The sequence below is a fragment of the Choristoneura fumiferana genome, chromosome 16 (assembly GCF_025370935.1).
Source record: "Choristoneura fumiferana chromosome 16, NRCan_CFum_1, whole genome shotgun sequence".
Classification (NCBI taxonomy): Eukaryota; Metazoa; Arthropoda; class Insecta; order Lepidoptera; family Tortricidae; genus Choristoneura; species Choristoneura fumiferana.
The window spans coordinates 72,918-87,802 of record NC_133487.1 but is presented as its reverse complement, the minus strand read 5'-3'; the positions used below and the strand labels follow the sequence as shown (position 1 = coordinate 87,802).

General features: G+C 51.7%; 2 protein-coding genes across 2 annotated transcripts; both read right to left on the bottom strand.

The window, feature by feature from the left end:
- Positions 1 to 618: 618 nt before the first annotated feature.
- On the bottom strand, positions 619 to 7,715 carry LOC141436521 (metabotropic glutamate receptor 1-like). The gene is made up of 12 exons (XM_074099523.1): positions 7,680 to 7,715; positions 6,536 to 6,766; positions 4,676 to 4,795; positions 4,436 to 4,589; positions 3,947 to 4,362; positions 3,374 to 3,443; positions 3,094 to 3,263; positions 2,971 to 3,050; positions 2,766 to 2,897; positions 2,405 to 2,682; positions 1,292 to 2,151; positions 619 to 627 (listed from the first exon to the last, which is right to left on the bottom strand). The coding sequence occupies exons 1-12, from the start codon at positions 7,713 to 7,715 to the stop codon at positions 619 to 621; spliced, it is 2,556 nt and encodes an 851-aa protein (XP_073955624.1).
- A 757-nt stretch (positions 7,716 to 8,472) lies between these two features.
- On the bottom strand, positions 8,473 to 12,057 carry LOC141436520 (uncharacterized). The gene has a single exon (XM_074099522.1). It carries the CDS (start codon positions 12,055 to 12,057, stop codon positions 8,473 to 8,475), a length of 3,585 nt encoding a protein of 1,194 aa, XP_073955623.1.
- Between the last annotated feature and the right edge of the window lie 2,828 nt (positions 12,058 to 14,885).

Genomic DNA, 14,885 nt, shown 5'->3' with positions numbered 1-14,885 from the left:
GGTTTACAAGTTTACTTACTTTAATAATAATAAAAAAAACATTACCTATCAACAATACCTACAGATGTTGTGTAGTACTAAAGTGATGCCAACTATCGGCGAAAATCCGAATATTGGATTTGTGCCACAAATTAGCGTAGCGATACTGCGCCCGCGCTTCGTGCGCGTGTAGCTATTACTCTGGGACGAAATAATAGGTACATTGTGTTTTAAGGGCGGTAAATAAGGAATTACGAACGAGAGTCTATTAGAAGCCCGAAGTCGAAGACAGAGGGCTTTAATGAGGCTTTAATGAGTCGATGTTCGTATTTATGGTAGATTCAGTCATAATTAATTTCTGTATACAAACTTATAAAAATAGAGGTGATAATATTAAATTAGTGTCTGTTCAAATTGTTAATTAGATGCAATAAAGACACTTATTGCAAGCTAAGAAACATTTGTAGACATATTACAAGTTGAGTTGCTATATAATAATCGTCATGCTGATTCATTAAAACGTAGCTTGGATTACACAATTTATGGTAGCTTGAAAAGTATTTATTAGACGCTTAAAATTAGTCGCTCATTTATTAATTTAGAAGACAAATAATTAAATTTGAGGACCTAAATGACAGTTTATAGAAGCTGGGTTAATTACAACCCTAAAGGTATTGTTATCCTGTTGGACGCCTTGGCGAATGCTGTAAGTCCCCAGGATTATTTTAATAAATAAATAAATAAGGTATTGGCAATATTTGGAAGAATTATATTTTTTTTTACAAATAAAATTTTACTCGCAAATGTGATGAAAAAAATATTGTATATCGCACGGGCGGTACTAGAATTACGAACATCGACTCATTAAAGCTTCGACTTCGGGTTTCTAATAGACTGTAGTGTGAGCTGCGCCAGCGCCACACGCACACTCCCATTATGTAACCTACATAATAAGGATTCATTTACTCCAATAGACAGTATTTACGCATCATTCGTGAGCTTCACTCGTCTCCTCGATCGCCTCCTTACAAGACTCTCGTTCGTAATTCCTTATTCACCGCTCTTAAGAAACAATGTACTAGTATGTATGTAGTGGATGCGGGGAGCGGGCGCCGGTCGCTGTTCTATTAGAGGCGGTCGTCGTCGGCGGGCAGCGCGTGCCGGTGCTGCAGCAGCGTGATGGTCACGAGCGCCTCGCCCGCGCGCCCGCCCGCCGTCCGGGACACGCGCGCGCACGCGCCCGCCGCCGCGCACCAGGAGCCGCCCCCGCGCCCGCCGCCGCCCCCGCCGCCGCCCCCGCGCCCGCCCCCGCCCGGTAGCGGCCCACGTGGCAGCGCAGCTCGGGGTTGGTCAGGAAGTGCGCGCGCGTGTTGCGCTGCGGCCGGCACACGCACAGCCAGGCGCGCGGGCCCAGCACCAGCGCCACGCACGCGCCCGCGCACAGCGACGCGCACGCGCACAGCGCCGGCGCGCGCGCCTCCAGCGCCGCGGACAGCGGCAGGAACGCCAGCCACGTCACGCCCGTCGCGTACGTCGCCGCGCCGATGAAGCGCGCCTCGCTGAAGCGCCGCGGCAGCCGGCGCGAGCGCACCGCCGCCACCGCGCACGCGCCCAGCAGCACCAGCGCCGGCGCCAGCGGGCCCAGCTGCGCCGCCGCGCGCTCGCCGCCGCACGCCAGCACGGCGCGCGCGCGCCCCGGGTGCAGCAGGCGCGGCGCCGCCGGCCAGCGCCGCGCCGCCCAGCCCGCCGCCGCCGCGCCCGGCGCGCTCAGCGCCGCCCACGCCGCCAGCTGCGCGCGCGACGACAGCCAGCCGGCGGCGCGCCCGCGCTGCGCGGCCGCCACCAACCGCGCCAGCCGCACCGTGCGGGCCAGCACGGCCGCGTACACGCCGCCCAGCGCGGGCGCCGCCAGCCGCACGCCGGCGCAGGCCAGCGGCGAGGGCGGCGCGGCGGCGGCCAGCGCGGCCGCGTGGCACAGCGCCGCGCTGCCCAGCAGCAGCGCGCACAGCTCGCGCGAGGACGCCTTCACCACGGGCGTGCGCCGGTGCGCCCACAGCGCGCCCGCGCACAGCGCCGCCGCCGCCAGCCCCGCCGCGCCCGCGACCCCCGCTAGCGCGCGCGCCCAGCCCGCGCCGCGCCCGCCGCCCCACTCCACCGGCGACGCCAGGCACGCTGGAACGAATATTTATAAATCCTCGCTTTACCGTTGACTCGTCCCTCGTCGATTCCTACTTTTCGCTTCCTATCTTTAAATTTTTTTGTCAATAGCTATAAAGAACGAATCTCCGATCCGTATGAACCGATCGGACCGGTAGTCGCAGATGGGATTGCGGAGTGATATAAATTGGCAATTTTAAAACAAAAAAATAATGTGATCTCTCAGAGAAAGCGAGCGAGTGCCGATAGCAAACAGGTCAGTCTGTACATTTCCTGGTTACGTCCGGGCGGTGTCCGGGCGGGCACAGCCGGCAGCCGGCGTGCGGCGGCGCGCGCGTCACCTCGAGCGGCGCGCACGGCACGCACGTCCAGCAGCACGCCGGCCGCCGCGCGCCGCCCGCTCCGCCCGCGCCGTCCGCCCCGTCCGCCCCGTCCGCCCCGTCCGCCCCGTCCGCCCCGTCCGCGTCGCGTCCGTCGTCCGCCGCACGCGCCCACTGCCCGGGGCCGCACGGCGCCGAGCAGACCGCAACGGTCCCGCGAGCGCGTCTGAATAATTCATTGTTGTTTTGATTTCGGAATCATATCGGACTACATGACGACCGCTTCGGTGGGAGTGCAGCCACGCGCACCTCTCGGGCGCGTGCCGGCCGCCGCGCAGGCGCAGCTCGCCGCGCCGCCAGCGGCCCACGCGCACGTAGCGCCAGCGCCGCGCCGCGCCCGAGGGCCCGCGCTCGAAGCTCATCACGTCGTACTCGCTCAACCTGCCCGCACCGAACACTCTATCAACTCAAACTCGGCAGACGCGCAGCTCGCGCCGGGGGCCGCGGGACTCACTCGGGTGGCGGGTCGCCGTTGTCGTCGAAGGCGACGCGGCCGCCGTCGGGCGCGCGGAAGCGCACGCGCTGCAGGTAGTGCTGGTATAGCGACGCGTTGAACGGCAGCATGGCGGCGCAGAGCCCGCCCCGCGCCGCCCCCGCCGCCCCCGCCGCCCCGCCGCCCCCGCCGCCCCGCCGCCCCGCACAGCGCCGCGCGCATGTCGTGCAGCGCGTGCGCCAGCGCGTACACGCCGCGCACCACCAGCGCCAGCTTCGGCTCCTGCGAGTAGCCGCGCGCCAGCGACTCCGACCCTGCACACAGACACCCGCTGAGATGGACCGTGTGTTGAATTGACATCGCTCGAAGACCTTTCGCTCATTTTAAGTGTACTAATAGTTCAGTGTTACCGGCAGACACTCACCGGTGCACGGCCTCACGCCCTCCGGCGGACTCGTCGCCAGCGAGCAATTAAACTTCTGCTCCCAGAACTCCTGTAATCGCAACACATCTACTAGGTTATACTTGGTGGGGTACGATCGGACGGATCACAAAAGGAGCTCAAACAGTAAAGTTACCTGGGGCTAGGGGCGGTGTTAATCAAACCATAGAAATTATTCATGATATGTAATAAAGCAAAAGCAGCCCATGTAACTACTTAATAAAATTTTAAGTCCTCTAATGAATGATAACATTAAAACAGTTTTGAAAATCAAAATACTGAAACCAGTCGACGTAAGAACGCGGAGTCCTCTATATCAAAAGATTAACAACGTATTAAGGTTATTTTCCACCGGCGAGGCGAGACGAGACGAGGCGAAATTTGTATGACGCCCGCGGCGGCATAATACAGGTAGGTACTCGACAAATCGTGGCAGCATGATGCGTAATACTACAGTATGACTATCTGTCTCCGGGGAGGAACTTATTTAATCGGTTAGGTTACGGAGTCGAGTCAAAACGTTAAGCGCCTAATCTACCTACGCGAATGGATCACCTTAAACCAAGGGTTCCTGGTGTTGTTGTCGGGGCGCAGCGCGTGGTAGTGGCTGTCGAAGCCGGCGAGGTACGGCGACCGGATGCGCAGCGTGAGCGCGCCGCGCGCCGCCGCCTCCAGCCCCGCCACCACGTCGCCGCGGTCCGCCCAGCCGTCGCTGGCCACCAGCCGCAGCGGCGGGCCGCCCGCCCCCGCCGCCCCCGCCGCCGCGCGCGACAGCCCCGCCAGCAGCGCGCGCGCCGTGCGGCCCTCGCACCAGCACACGGCCACGCGCGGCCCGCGCGCCAGCCGCGCCAGCACCGCGTCCACCTCGCGCGCGCCCGGCGCCGCCCGCAGCGCCGCCCACCGCGCCACGCACACGCCGCCGCGCGCCGCCTCCGCCCGGAACGCCGCCATGCCGCTCTGCCCGTAGCTCTCTGCGCAGGCAGACGCTCCGCTGGGTCAGTGCGCGGTGCTGGGGGGGCGGGGGGGCGCGGGGCGGCCGCTCACCGTCCGTGTGCAGCGCGTGCACGTAGGTCCAGTTGTGCGCGCGCAGCAGCGCCACCAGCGCGCGCGCCTGGTGCCGGTCGGACGGCACCACGCGGAAGAACGTCGCGAAGCGCGCGCGCTCCGACAGCTCGCGCGACGTCGCCGAGTACGACACCTGCGGGGCGAGACGCTTCGCTTGACTGCGCTGCGGCCTGCGGGGCTGCGGCCGACGCGTGTGTTCGTGTGTGCGTGCGTGAATACCTGCGGGATGGAGAACAGCTGCAGCAGGTTCTGCACCTGCACGGCGGCGGCGCTGGCGCCCGGCCCCAGCACGCCCAGCAGCGGCGCCGCCTCCGCCTCCTCCCCCTCCCCCGCAGCCGTCTGCACACACCGCGTGCGACTTGTTTTACTATACTGCGTACTTTTTCATTATCAACTTCAATAAATTGTTTTATCTTTAAGAAATTTAAAAAATACCGGGTGAGCCCTTTAACAGAACCCAAAAATAATTAACATAGACCGTACATACGGTACACGTCAAACTAGTTCAGCAACTTTAAAGTTAATAGAGTCTACATTTTCCCTTTTCCACTCATGTAGTATTCACACTCGAATACATCTAGTCCTATTCTGACGCAGTGGAACACTCGAGAGCGAAGAGATGTCGACGACAGTCATTAGTGAGCGCGAGCGTCCTCGACGCGACAGCCGCCGCCCGCCGCCCGCGTCTCGCCCGTCACTTCACATCGCACGCGCTGAACTACTCCTTTCGGACGACTAATTGTATGTACCTACTGCGGTGCTACGTTCTAATTGCATGAGAGCATTAATTACTAACTGGCCACATTATTATTGAATCACAGATTAACAAAAAAAAACATCCGAATTGAGAACCTCATCGTTTTTTGAAGTCGGTTGAATAGCTATTTTAATTTTAATGGTTGAAGGGTTGAGACGCAGAGTTCAACATATTATTGGAGAAGCGGAGCTTATAATAAATCTATCATGTAATTAAGTATATTCTCAAAATCAATCAATCGTTTTGAAAGTTTGGGATACATGATAGCCTGCTGTTGTTGCTGCTGCTGCATAGTCGTGTTCTACCTTACTTCCAGATCACAGAATGTTATACGTTCTGCAGACATGAATCAAAGAGTCGCTTCTTCTGGGATTCCTCAGGGTTCTTGTTTGAGTTTCACGTTGTTGTTGTTGATGACTTGTCAAAGTGATCTGCCATTCATTGTTCCCTGTTTTTTCTGATGATTTATGGATTTGTAAGACAATCTTAACCCAGACAGACGGATTTGGTTAGTCATTTTATATCAGTAAATAAATACCTATTAAGTTACTTACAGCCTTATTCATAAAAAATCCTTAATTGAGGTTTGATCGGTCTGTTACTTAGCAGACTGATTAAGCTTGTTAGACAGTTGTCAAGAAGTATGATTCATAAACGCTTGCTAGCAGTTTGCTAGTTGTTGAGCTGCTGATAGACGGATTAGACGCGTTATGTTGGCCACCTTGACAAAACAAAGACAAAAAATGGCCTAATTGATAATTTAAAAAAAAATTGACAGCAGTGACAGCAAATTAGCAGGAAAAAAAATGAAAAGCGAGATGTTTGTTTTCCCGCCATTTCCGATCCGCATGTTTATGTTGTGCAAAAAGCCATAATTATGTTAATCATCCTAATTTTTTTTTTCATATTTATTGTTAATTTATTGTTGCTAATTTAGAAGATATTTAAATACAAATTCCTGAAAATAAATTTTCCTGTTTTTTTTTTAATCTTTGCGTAGCCCTGCCTTCACTATAAATATCTTCGGTATGGTTTTTTGCTCTTGTCAAAGCCAGCTGTTCAAACTTGTGGCGGCCATTTTGTGACCTAGCAGGGAGATAAAGGAGGGTCTACGGTCCTCTAACTTTAGCAGAGCCTTGATCGACTGATTAGCGCTAACAGACGTTTATGAATCATGTTTTTTAGCATCGGGCCTTCAAGGAGCCTTCAAGGAGGCTTTAACTTTTTATGAATAAGGCTGTTAGCAGCAGCAGCAGCAGCAGAATCAAACATAGTTAAGTTCACAAAGAAGAGATCTGAGTACCGAAGCTGTCACAAGTTACCTCGGAGTGTTCGGAGAGGACACTCTCGCACTCGCGAGCGGGGCGGGCGGGGCGGGCGGGGTGCGCGGGGCGGGCGGGGTGCTGCGTGTTGCGCAGCAGCTCGATGGTCTGCCGCAGCGCGGTGTGCGGCGCCCAGCACGAGTCGCGCAGCTCGGCGCCCAGCCGCAGCGCCGGCAGCAGCGCCGCGTCCGCGTTGATGGCGTCCAGCGCGCGCAGCGTCGCCTCCACGCGCTGGATGCCGTAGTGCTCGCGCACCGGCCCGCAGCCGCCCCCGCGCCGCCCCCGCCCCCGCCCCGCCCCCGCCCGGCGCGCCGTGCACCGCGAACAGCGCGCCCAGCCGCACCGCGCCCGCCACCACGGCGCGCCCGCCCGCCCCCGCCGCCGCCCCGCCCCCGCCCGCCCCCGCCGCCGCCGCCAGCCGCAGCAGCGCCGCCGCCAGCCACGCCGTGCGCATGCCGTCCCGAGACTGCCGCGTGGCCGCGCGCGCTCGAGTGCCCCGCGCTCGGAGCCGCTACTCTTCTAACAAACCACTCCGAACTTTTTAATTAACATGAATAATGAAGACGCGATTCGTATTAAAAAACGAGTTAAGGAATTTTACATCATAGATATTTTCTTTATTGAACACCTCATATCGATACAGTGAAATTATTTTGCAGGCATTATTAGTTTATCGTCAACTGCTCTCACCTTTTACGAAAGACTGTTTTTTTCCTATGCAGAGACAAATTGCTTAGCAACTCTGTTAAAGTTATTGAAATTCAACCAGTGACGTGACGTACTTGTTATTGAGTAATAGTAACTCCGTTGGTCAAATGTAGTCATCATCAGTTCCATTTCAACAAATAATGATTTCCAAGAGTAAATGCACGAGTTACTACTAAGTAAATGTATCCAAATTACCTTAAATGTCCCTACAATATTTGAAGATATCCGTCGATTTCCTTAGGATCCAATCATCAGATCCTGATTTGGTGCTTATGGGACCTAACTGAAGCCATTCCCATGAGAATCCTATTTTTAATTCGGTTCATAAATAGTTCTGAGTTAATAAATAAAATCACATTATTATTCAGCTAAAATACTCGCCGCACCGCTCGCCGACCCGCTGGCATACAAAACCACTTTCAAATACAAGACCAACCGAGCGGAAGGTGAACTGTGGACTATCCTTCAACATGGTAAGATTGCTCCGAATGCTTTCTAGTGGAAAAGTATCCCGGTGTGCGAGAAAGGGGAAGTGGACTGTATAGAAATTTCGAAAGAGCAACGAGAGGAAAGTCGGGATGGTGAAGGAACGTGCCGGAAGCAAAATATGGCGTCCCGCGACAAATGAATAAATAAAATGAAAAAGCACGCGAAATAATAGCTGCTGTAGGAAGCTCTCACCTGAGAACTCCTCGTCTGCTGCAGGGCAGGATCTTAGGGCGTCGGTAACGGGCACCGTTGGCTCGAAGTCTTCAGCTCCTCCGGAATCACTGTTAACTCTTACCTCTGGTGTCGTACTTAGCCTTCAGATCAGCGCAGGGGTGCAGGGAGGCTTCAGCAGCAGCACTGAGCTTACGTTAAATTTAAAAACTACGGTTTGAAGGAAAGCTTGTAAAGTTTGGGCAGCGTAACGGCTGTTACAATTCAAATTCTTAAAATAATATTAAAAAATAGAGAATGAATGGCGCTCCAGCTGACGAGTCAGCTGGTTTTGTTATCGAAAAAGTGGAGGGGAGCGGTTATTCGGATGTCGGTAGTTTAAAACAATTAAGGTGTGGCCACCGTGAATAAAAAATATTAAGAGGTAAAGGCTCCTGACATCTGGCAATACTGAACATTTCCGCCCACCAAAATACGCTGTATTTTAACTAGGTTAAACGATAAAAATAAATAAAAAGTAAATAAAGAGATGGAAAGTAGGATTACTACGAGCGGTAGTAGCGATGGAGTTAGGTAGGCAGGGGGCAAAGCTTTACGACTGGTCGTTTATAAAGACCGCAAGCGGTGCGCACGGTCACGACGCGCACTATGCCGTCAGCTCCAGGGTGGGTATCTACGATGCGACCTAAAGGCCACTTCATGGGGCTGGTTTGTTCGTTAAGGACAAGAACCAGTGCGCCCTTTTCTAGGGCAACCTGCCTATCGTGCCATTTCGTTCGTTGCTGCAGCGTATGCATGTATTCTTGGGACCACCTTGCCCAGAAATCTTGATGCATTTTTTGGAGCAGTTTCCATCGGTGTTGGATGCTAACTTGCACATCAGTCAGACTTTCGTCCGGGACGAGCGATAAGGGTTCCGTTGTTAGGAAGTGTCCAGGAGTGAGTGCTGACAAGTCGTTAGGGTCTGCGCTAAGCGGCGTAAGGGGTCGTGAATTTAGTAACGCTTCTACCTGCGTCAAGACGGTGTAGAATTCTTCGTAGGTCAGCCTCTGCTGTCCCACGACGCGCGATAAATGAGTCTTAAAAGCCTTTATTCCGGACTCTGCCAAACCCGAGAAATGCGGGCTACCCGGCGGGTTAAATTCGAATCGGATTTCACTCGTATGCGCAGCGTCCTGCGTCAGACGCTTTAGAATGTTGCTAGCGCCAACAAAATTTTTGCCTTGATCGGAAACTAGTCTGCGGCAGTGTCCGCGGCGTGCTACGAAACGTCTTAGTGCGGCGAGGAACGCTTCTGTCGTAAGTTCGGTGGCGAGTTCTGCATGAACGGCCTTAGTAGCTGTGCATACAAAGACGCAAATGTACGCTTTGTACGTTTTATTTCCCCGCCCACGACCGAGAGATACGTCGAAAGGTCCGCCGTAGTCGACGGCGGCGCTTAAGAACGGTTTTAATGCGTTAATTCTGTAAGAAGGGAGGTCCCCCATGAAAGGTGCAGACGCGCTTGTAGGGCGAACGCGAAAGCATTTTAAACATTTCGATACGACTGCCCGGATCGCACGCTTTGGCGAGAGTATCCAGAAATTCTTAGCGAGCAAGTTTTGAAGCGTTTGGACTCCCGGATGCATAAATTTTTGGTGGTACTCTTCAATTAAAAGCACGGTTAGACGGTCGTCTCGAGGTAGAAGCAACGGGTGCTTTATGTCGAAGTCGACGGATGCGCGAGATAGGCGACCGCCCACCCTCAAGAGGCCCGCATCATCTACGAAGGGCGATAATTTTTTAAAAGTTTTCGGTAGAGAATTAAATTTATGAGCTTTCAAAAGTTCGATTTCCGACGAGAAGTAATTCATTTGAGAAAACTTTATTAAAGCCATAAGGGCTCGCGTGACCTCCGCCGGGGTTATGGGGCCGGTGATGACCTTATTTTTAGATAAGCGGTGTTTTAAGTTATGGATGTAACGTAGGCAGTATGCCACCACACGGTTTAAAGTTTTTAACGACGAGAATTTATTCAACAATATTACGAATGGGGTTTCTTCACTAGAATGCGCGACCAGAGTGACCAGTTTTTGCTCACCGAGATAAGAATCTGTGTCGACTGAGAAGGCTGACCGTGGCCAAGCGTCGGCTGGTTGCGAAAGCCAATAAGGCCCGTGCCACCAGCTAGTCTGATTTATTAGGTCGTTAGGCAATAGACCCCTCGACCCGCAGTCGGCAGGGTTATCCGCAGTTCTGACGTGTCGCCAGCTTTCGGGAGGAATCGTATCCTGGATGTGGCTAACTCGGTTGGCTACGAATGTCTTCCACCTCGAAGGGCACGACTTTATCCAGGACAATGCGACACTTGAGTCCGACCATGCGAAAGTATCTTGGACCACATGAAAAGGCTTTAAAGCTTCCTGGACTGACGTCATGAGGTCGGCCAATAGGACCGCAGCCAACAACTCCAGTCGTGGTATCGATAGCTTGCGAAGCGGAGCTACTTTGGACTTCGCGCAGGAGAGTTTGACAGTGCACACCCCATTGGCGTCCAACATACGACAATAAATCACTGCGCACATTCCGCGCTCAGAAGCATCGCAGAACCCATGTAGTTGTAACACGACGAAGTCACTGACCATGCGCCTTGGAACGTTCACGGAACTCAATACCGGCAGTTGTGCCCGGAAAGCCTTCCACTCCAGGCTTATGTTATCGGGAGCGTCGTCATCCCAGGCGACGCCGGATACCCAGAGCAGTTGCATGAGGTATTTTGCGAAGAAGGTGAGTGGCGACAAGAGACCCAAAGGGTCGAATATGCGGGCAATCTCGGATAGTATCGTGCGCTTGGTACATCGTCGATCGTCCACAGATACTTTGAAGGTGAAACAATCAGGTTGCGGCAGCCACGAAAGGCCTAGGATTTTCAGAGCCATGTCGTCGATCGACTCGAACTCTCGGAATTTTTCGCAATACAAATCCTCAGGGGGTACGCCCACAAAGAAATCCGGACGATTCGACGTCCATTTGCGTAGATGGAAGCCACCGGAAGCTAGGATCCGGGTCAGTTCCGAACGGATCCTCGTCGCCTGCTCCACAGAATCAGCACCTGTGACGATATCGTCGACGTAAGTATCGCGCTTCAGGACGCCTGATCCGTCGGGGTGGCTGTTCTCCAAATCTTGAGCCAGCTGTTCGATAGTACGAAGCGCCTGAAATGGAGCCGACGAAACGCCATACGTCACGGTAAGCAGTCTGTAGTCGCCGATGGGCTCACGGGGGGATGGTCGCCAAAGGATGCGTTGGTATTCCGCGTCCTCCGGGAACACTAATATCTGCCTATACATCTGCTTTACATCAGCAGTGAAGACTACGGCGTGCCACCGGAAACGAAGAAGCAAGTGGAAGATATTTTTTTGTAGTTTGGGTCCCGCTAGCAATGTGTCGTTTAATGAGATACCTCGCGCGTCCCTTGCGCTGGCGTCGAATACCACGCGGAGAGGGGTACTAGTCGAAGAGAGCCTCAGAATCCCATGATGAGGAATGTAAAAAAAATTACCGCTATCGTTTGCCGGAGGGTCACACCTTTCCAGATGACCACACGCCTCGTAATCCTTCATGAATGCCGCATAACTCTTCGAAAGTTCCGAGTTTAGCTGAAGCTTCTTTTCCAACAATGAGAAGCGCTTAAGCGCGATGGCACGAGAGCCGTTGAAAATTGGTTTACTTGTAAGGTCGGCGAAGGGTAGTGGAACAATATACCTACCTTCTTCCGTACGACGATAATTCGTGGCAAAATGTTGCTCACACAATGCGTCATTCTTTGATAGAAGGACATTGGTCGGGGTGTGAACGTCCTCCAACTCCCAAAACCTCCTAATGGAGTCATCTAACGATAGGTTTTCTGTGATTTTGGTAGTGACATGACAACTGCCACGACGAGGACGAGAAATATCCAATGCGCCACCACCCATCACGATCCAACCGAATATGGTTTTGATAACCGTCGGCTGACCCGGGTCACCCTGGATCAATCCTGGACGTAACGATGATGCGAACACGTCAACGCTTAGCAGCATGTCGATCGGACCCGGTTCATTCCAACACGGGTCCGCGAAGGCCAGGTCTCTATTCGTTAACCACGACGACGGTTTAATATGTCCGGTTGGCATATCGGAACATATAGTCGGCAAAACATATGCCTCGAACGAAAATGTACTATTATGTTCATCAGTATTGGATGAAATAGTACACGACAAAGTCCCACTAGGTTCCGCTAGCGCCTGGCCTATACCGCTAACAATGTGCTTCGCTTTACTCGCTTTCAAACCTAGCCTGTTTACACACTGTTCCGATATGAAGTTGCAAGCGCTAGCGCAGTCTAGTAGCACACGCACCGGAACCCGTTTACCGGTTCGATCTGTGACCAAAACTACGGCAGTCGCAAATAAAGTGGGTCCGGTCGCCGGGCCGGCCACCATGGCGATGGCCTCGTCAGCCGCCCCAGCCGATTTATTCATAATGCTAGGTTGCTCCGGTTTATGAAAATGCAACAGAGTATGATGCGAGTACCGACAGTGTTCACATCGCTGCTTCGAGCGACAACGCTTCACGGAGTGCGCGCTCGACAAGCATAAAATACAAAGTCTACTCTGTTTAGCGAATGTGAACCGGTCGCCCGGACTATATTTTAAAAACGTTGGACAGGTTAGGATATGGTGCGACCCTTTGCATACCGCGCATGACACAGCAGCGGCCACGAAAGCCGTTTTATGCTTAGAATTCGTTTTATTCCCGGCTGGCGTTGGTATGTTCGCCGGCGGTGAGATAGTACCTACGTTTTCGAGCGCCCGACGCCTCTTTTCGATAAATTGTCCTAACACGTCAAAGTCCGGAACCCGTCGGAATTATGCTCTAATTCAAACTGTTCCTTAGTAGCCTTGTCTAGTTTCGACCACAGCAAGTGCACTAACATAAAATTTTTGTCCGGTAGCTTATACGAATTTAAAATCATTAAATTCTCCGTAAACGTCCGTATAACCCGGTCTAAGTCTCGAGAACTACGAACCGGTTCACAGTTCACGAGTTTCTCAAAATAAACGGTCGCGATTTGTCGCGTCTTATTATATTTCCTACATAAAGCGCTATACGCGACACCGTAACTCTCGTTCGTGAGCGGGTAATTCTTTATTAAATCATACGCCTCGTTTTTTACGATTGTTAGCAAATAATGCAGCTTTTCTACGTCGGCCAAATCCGGGCGCCTATGAATCAATGATTCATACAACTGTCTGAACGACACCCAATTTTCTAGTTTTCCGTCAAATTCTCGTATGTTAATTTTTGGAAGTCTTGCAGCGTGAGACGGAGGCGCTTCTTGAACCGGCTTTACAGCTCGATCCGATTGCAACTCAGCCCAACGCGCTCTAACGGCTCGCAAATTCGCGTCAAATACCTGCGTTGTACGAAACTCTTCGCGATGCATGTTTAACGGCATAGAACATAAAACCTGACGCATAGCACTGTGATATTCGCCCGAAATTGATTCAAAATCGTTATCAGAACATAATCGCAACTCACCATCGTTTGCAGCTACTAAATATTCGAGACGCATTAACGCGTAGTCTCGAGCTACGCGCGCAGGGTCGGCTAACTCAGCTCTCAATTCTCTATCTTGAGTTTTCGACATTTTCCGCACTTATCACTCTAAACACACGCGAAATATCACACGGAATTACTTTACTTCAATTTCTTTTAATCTCCTACACACAGCCACAGCAACGAACTAAAATGGCGCCGACATGAAAATAACTACGGGTAGACGGAAATATACCAACAACCGCCACGGAAAAATATAAATGTTACCAGTTCGAAAAATATACTTAACCGCCTCCAAACCGCACCGTAACGGTTATGTACCGGCGATTAAAAAAAACAAAGAAAAAAACGGAGTTTAATAAATAAGGCCAACAAAAACGGAGGGGTCGTAAATACAACCGATTTTGATGAAAAATTCGATACGCTACCTAACCTTGAGGACAGATAAAATGCCTCTGTGTGCTAGTTAAATTTAAACCGGCTGTCTTATCCCCTTTACCGAAACACAACAGCGCGAACGCTGTTATTTCACGGCAGGTTCACGGATAAGATGGTGGTCCCAACCCGGGCGGACTTGCACAAGGTCCTACCACCGGTAATTTAATACGCAAATGCGAAATTAACGAAAATAATAGTAAGAGGTGGTAACGTTAAATATAGCAAACACTCCCAACGACAAAATATAAATAAATGAGGGTTGCAAATTTAAATTAGACCTACCTTTTTAACGACAACGAAAAAATTAACAGGAAGGATAACCACAGACCAACAACCACTCTCAACGAAAAAAACGAAAGCGATAAAAGAATGAGGGTTGTTAATCTATCGTGTACCCGACCCAACGACAGCGACAATTTTTAGTTTAAAGTAACTAAATTAAAATAACTAAATTAAAATAACGGGAAGGTATTTAAACAACTAACAACCACTCTCAACGACGAAAGAAATAAATGAGGGTTGTTAGTCTATTGTGTGCCTGACCCAACGACAACGAAAAATTATTATTTAAAGTAAATATACTAAAAATAACGGGAAGGTATTTGAAATATGGACTAACAACGGTCTCCAACAAAAAAATTAAATAAATGAGGGTTGTCAGCCTATATTCTACCGAACCCAACGACAACGAAAAAACGGGAAGGAATACTACAGACCAGTAACCGCTTCCAACGACAATATATGAGGGTTACCAGCCTATAATTTATCCGACCCTAAACGACAATTTTGTAACGAACTTTACAAACCTTCCGCCAACTTATTGACGCAATATTTTGCTTACCCGACAAAGGTTAAGGAATTTTTAAAGGATAGTTACACCAAACGAACTTTCAACAAGTGACAACGAAAAACGACGAAAAAAGGTCACTTATCAAAATATTCGGTTCGAAGACCAAAAAATGTG

Bases quoted from the DNA above. Each gene is read 5' to 3' on its own strand.
- LOC141436521 (XM_074099523.1), bottom strand. From the start codon at position 7,715: ATGTTGAAGGATAGTCCACAGTTCACCTTCCGCTCG. The intron at 3,051-3,093 runs GCTCTGCGCCGC...TCGCTATACCAG, and splicing joins GCGGGGGCGGCGCGGGGCGG to CACTACCTGCAGCGCGTGCG. The intron at 2,152-2,404 runs GTACAGACTGAC...TATTCGTTCCAG, and splicing joins CCCGGACGTAACCAGGAAAT to CGTGCCTGGCGTCGCCGGTG.
- LOC141436520 (XM_074099522.1), bottom strand. From the start codon at position 12,057: ATGCCAACCGGACATATTAAACCGTCGTCGTGGTTAACGAATAGAGAC.